Source organism: Anarhichas minor, unplaced genomic scaffold, assembly GCF_050575085.1.
Source record: "Anarhichas minor isolate MPS153535 unplaced genomic scaffold, ASM5057508v1 ptg000027l, whole genome shotgun sequence".
NCBI lineage: Eukaryota > Metazoa > Chordata > Actinopteri > Perciformes > Anarhichadidae > Anarhichas > Anarhichas minor.
The window spans coordinates 9,022,501-9,027,900 of record NW_027466473.1 but is presented as its reverse complement, the minus strand read 5'-3'; the positions used below and the strand labels follow the sequence as shown (position 1 = coordinate 9,027,900).

General features: G+C 42.5%; 1 protein-coding gene across 1 annotated transcript in view; it reads left to right on the top strand.

Moving 5' to 3' along the window:
* The first annotated feature begins 1,133 nt into the window (after positions 1-1,133).
* LOC142960030 (roundabout homolog 2-like) overlaps positions 1,134-5,400 on the top strand; it is a 72,642-nt gene continuing 68,375 nt past the window's right edge. The window contains exons 1-2 of the mRNA XM_076101609.1: positions 1,134-1,188; positions 4,880-5,206. Of these exons, the coding sequence (XP_075957724.1) occupies positions 1,134-1,188; positions 4,880-5,206 (382 nt within the window). The remainder of the gene's footprint in view (positions 1,189-4,879; positions 5,207-5,400) is intronic.

Below are 5,400 nucleotides of genomic sequence, written 5' to 3'. Positions count from 1 at the left end.
ATGGTGGTGCACAAAAATAATGCATAGATTTGGTGCGATGTTTGTTTGTTGGACAAACAAAAAGGTTCCAGTGACAAAACTGTGTTACGGTTGTAATGCATACCAGAGCATTAGCTTGGGCATGATTTATTTTTTGTTAGATGGTCCTGATTTAATAAGTGTGTAAAAGTAAAGCTGGTAGACTGTATGTGTGCACAGAACATGTGTCCTGATGCTGCATGATAATATGAAAGGAGCAGATTAAAAGAAACAAATCACAGAACCAATTTAGTATAAGTAAAGGACATTTAATTAGTTATTTGGAGAGCAAGACAATTAAATACAATAAAATAATTATTGCAATAAACCCACCAAAGGTAATGGACATCTAATCTGTCCAAGAAAGAATAAAACAAAATGGCCAGAGTAGCATACGTTCATTTGAATACATATTGATCATGCTGCATGTGTGTAGTGAATCTCTGAGCTGTTTCTGCTAAATTGCCTCCCAGAAAAAAAAGGGTGGGGGGGGGGGGGTGGGACACACTAATGAGCATCATTATCAACATCTAATTGTCCAGAATGCAAAGTGCCGCTGAGTTTTTGGTGTTCAGATCTATTGTGTGTGTTATATTTGCCGGTTAGTTTCTCCCAGGGCAGCGGAGTGGAGAGGAGGGGCTGCTGCTGCTGCTGTGCTGCACCGTGCAGCCACTCACCTCTGACTGAAAGCCCGTCTCCACCTTTCATCCCTCAACTTGTCCCGCGTGGGGATGGATGCGTTACCCCGCGGTCGGACCCGGTAGAAAAAAAAAAGTATCAGAAGAATGCGGTCGGACGGGGGAACCGTCAGTCACCGTAGTGTCTTTGGGCGTCGGTGATGATTGCGATTGGCGACTGCAGAAATTCCCAACGTGTCGGCAAGTCTACAGACCCCCGCTCACTGGCGCGCTCTCCGCGAGGGAGGATGGACGTGTGAATGGTTTATTTTCAGTGGCTGAAATAACCGATTTGGTTCTTTGAGTTCACGAACTTTAAGCAGTTATTCGTCTCAACGTCGCACAAGTGGAAACGGCGTTGATTGATTCATTGACTTGTTTATTTTTGCTTGAGGAGGAATTCATGCGCCGATAGCTTTACGGGGCCAATATGCCAGGATGGGTCCTCTACAGTATTTATTTCTCTGTGGACTTCTGTGCACCCAAACCGACGGTAAGTTTATGTTTACGTCTATTATGATGTCTTCTCTCACGTTCATCTCCAGGAAGACACTCTGCGACCTGAAGCGTATTATTCCATCCATGTTCTTGTCGGTGCAAGTGCGTGAAGAAGATACCGAGTATGGGATCCCACATGTTCTATACAGTGAATGTGTTGTTCCTGTTAAATCCGTGTTTCAAATCATGAACGCGCCATGCCAATGCGCCATATCATAGTTGGTTCCTTCAGTGTTGATTACGGTTTTGTGCCAGGTCAACTGTATGGCTCATGCAGACGAAAGTTGCTCATTTATTCATAAGGGCTGCCCTAACTGAACACATTTGTTACTCGTTGGTAGCTTAAAAGAATGTCGTGTATTATCGCAAGTATTGTGATTTGAAATTAGATTTTTAAACCCAAAGCTCATTCAACTTTTTGTATTGTCGAAGAAAAAGGACGCTAATTCATTTTGTTTGAATCAATTTAATCTCCCTGGATCTCATCTGCGGCTTGCCTCGTATACTCCTTCAAAAGTGGTGCAAACGCATCGCTGATCATACTGTGCTCACAGTTTGCTGTGGTGGGCTTACCGTGGGTCATATTCTGTGTGACCTACAATGCGAAAGGTTGCTCAGGCAGATGATGGAGCTGACTGTCCTATAGCTGAAATGGCTAATGTGCCATAGAGAAGATGCTTACTCACACTGTATATTGTTGAAATTCACCCCATGACTGTTTATGTCTACACTACATGGACTGACTGTGCATATATGTTCCGCTATAGCTCCGCCTAATAGGCATATCTAAGCATCTTGACAGGAAGTGTTTTCACAAAGTGTTTTGTAGCCTAGTTTTTGGTCCCCTGTTGCCCATATAACGTAAATCTGTGTCAGTGGAGTAAATGAATTGCAGGTGTGGGTTTGGGTGGTTCCAGGACACTGGAATTGCTATGTTGCCAGTTTATTTAAAACAGCACCATCTGTGCATTGTAAAGCCAAAGCACTGCAATGGCTCTGCAGTTCTTCCTACAGTATCTTTGTGAAGCTGGTCACTTTTTGTTGACAACATTTTAGGGACGTGTTGATTGTACTCTTTCGGTTTGGAGGCTTTGATTTGTATTATATCTGAAAGGAGTTAAATAATAATACCCCAGTTTACACACATTTAAATAAGTTTAACTGACACAGTCTTAACACAAACATTACAAGCTTCTCCGGAAAAAGGATTAATTGCAGGGCTACTGCAGCTTGTAATGTAATCTGCATATATTTGCAATAAACAGGTAGGTGTACATTTCAGCCTTTCCGATGTAGTAGTTAAAAATCAACCATCTGTGAGAAGGAAGCACAAGTACTCCCAATTGTTGGTGTCTGACTGACTATGCCTGTGGCAATATGAAATCTGTGATCTATTAGAGAGGATAATGCTGAGAGTGTGCACAATATAATTTATATTGCACAGATCTGTGTGCCCATATATCTATCTATATAAGGCTTTTATAAGATTTGCTGATTTTGACTTTGCTGAGCTTGGACTGACTTTTTTGTTTGTGACATGTCAAACTTAATTTCCCACTGATAAAGGACCCGGAAAGACATGTGCTCTGCACTCGACAATCAAATTAATCTTTTGGCTATAAACTGAAATTGAGTTCCTCTGAACTCGACTGGTGGACAGATGTCACCTCAAAGTGACTTTTATTAGAGTCGTCCCTGCTTACAAGCCCTTACACGTCCCTGACAAGCTTTTTTCTGCCAGACCTTGGGTTTCAGCTTCAGCACCATGGACAGATCCCCATAAACAGACCCACTGGCAGAGGAAAAAAAAGACCTGGGTGCACACGGAGCTTGAGGCTTAACAGCTTTAGGCAGTCCTAGGCTAAAAGATAAGCCACATTTTGGACATTTTCTGACTGTAACCATACCAAGAAACTTTACTTTAAGACATGATTGAATTTAAAACCTCAAACGCTATGAATACAAGACTATTCAGCTATTAAAAATCCATCATTTATTCCAAGGAGTAACATAGAAAAGAAAATCCATCTATTCATTTTCTGTCCCTACTTATTCATATTCAGGGTCATGGGGTGCTGGAGCATGCATTGGGCAGAAAGCAGGCAAACCCCCTGGTTGGGTTGCCAGTCCATCACAGGGCAAACAGTCTGACAGGACCTCGCAGGACCTTCTTGCTGTTAGATGACAGTACCAACCACTGAGCCACCGAGATACCCACAATTTAAATGATCTAATTTCTATTCTGCTGTCTGACAGCACAAGTCAAACCGTACATTAGCCACAGTGAAGACGGGGTAATGGGACAACCAATTAGGAGAAGTCAGTATCCCACGGACTGTGTGTTTGTGCGTCCTTGTGGATCCACACAAATGTTACTTACCCGGAGAGACACACACATACGTAGGTTTTTAAAAGGCATGTTAAAAACATAATGTATCAACACGGTTTGTGTGTTGGCGACAGCTAATGGAATGCTTTCTGTCAACGAACCACTTAACATTATAGACCGTCACATCAATTTTACTCATATTTGCGGCTTTATTTCTGTTGCTGTGTAGCAGCCAATCATCACGGTTGCTCTCGCAATTTGTATGATTTGTCACCATCAAAGGCAAAAAAGACAAGAGACCGTGAAACGTAATTTAAATTTATTTATACCTCATTTATTTCTTTGCCTCATGGCCGTCCAAAAAGTCTGCTTTAGCGACTCGAAAATCACTTTGCTACGTTTGTTTGCGTGCACACAACGGAAAAAAATCAAGACCTTTTAACACAGATATTATAATGTGGTCTTACACCATGAAACAGATGAGAGTTGTGACGCTGTCGTGTCTGTAAACAAACACAGTGCCACTACATTTTAGTCATTCCTCTGACATTTCGAGGTAGAATTTAAGAACAGCTCTGAAGGTGTTCACATGGCCAAATAAATGGAAGGAACATTGCAGTGTAAGGGTTGCTAACTGGGTCACTGTTACACAAATTACCATGTTATTCTTATCAGCATTGTCAGGATCATTCTGACATTTGCTGAAGATTGACTATCAAACACGTAATATTATTCATGTTAATATAATAATGTAACCTTTAAGGGGGAATTGTAAACTTTGCGTATCCACACTATTTCATTACAAAGCGATAAAAATCCAGTGTAGCAGTCACTGTTCTACACCCGCTGAGACAACATGTTTGATGATGTCAGTGTTTGATTGAAAGTGTTAATGAAAAAGCTAATGAGATGTAATGACTCCTCAGCTCCTGTCTGTGAAAGTAAACATGGGAGCCTGAGTGTAGCAGCACTGCAAGTAGCGCAGCCAATATCAACCCGACACTAATCAACTTTCCTTTCACAGGCTGCAATGAAACCATACTTAGTTTTAGTTCACCAACCACATTTACAAATGTTTGTAGGGGAAATACAAGTCGTCCTTATTTGCAGACATTTCTGTGTTTTCTCTTAATATAAATCAGCAATCAACAACGCCCTCTCAGGTGCAGTTTTTAGTCTGGTAATACATTTTGGTTGCCGTGTTATCGCACTGCACTTTGTTTGCACTCTGTTTTGACATGCTTACTAGATAGTTAACTGCATTTTTCCCAAATATACTGATGTTGCTGCTGCAGTAAAATTACAATGCCTTATCTATGTCTATGTATTTGGACTTTTGCTGTCGTTCCCTCTCCAGGGTCTCGTCTTCGCCAGGAAGACTTCCTTCCCCGCATAGTGGAGCACCCCTCTGACCTCATTGTGTCCAAAGGGGAACCGGCCACTCTCAACTGTAAGGCCGAGGGCCGTCCGACCCCAACGGTGGAATGGTTCAAAGACGGGGAGCGCGTCGAGACGGACCGCGACAACCCCCGCTCCCACCGCATGCTGCTGCCCAGCGGGTCCCTCTTCTTCCTGCGTATCATCCACGGACGACGAAGCAAGCCCGACGATGGCAGCTACGTGTGTCTGGCCCGAAACTATCTGGGGGAGGCCGTAAGCCGGAACGCATCGCTAGAAGTAGCATGTAAGTCTGAGTGTTCATCCTATCCCTCTGGGCACAAAGGTACTGCCCTGGTCAAAGCAATCTCAGTGTTGCATGACAACACAGTGGAAGTATGTATGGAGGTTTGTAACCTTTCTTCTTGAGTATGTGAACATGAGAAAAGTGTTGATTTTAAATCTGAAAAAGGTAGAGTTTATGTTAAATTAAGCGTAACA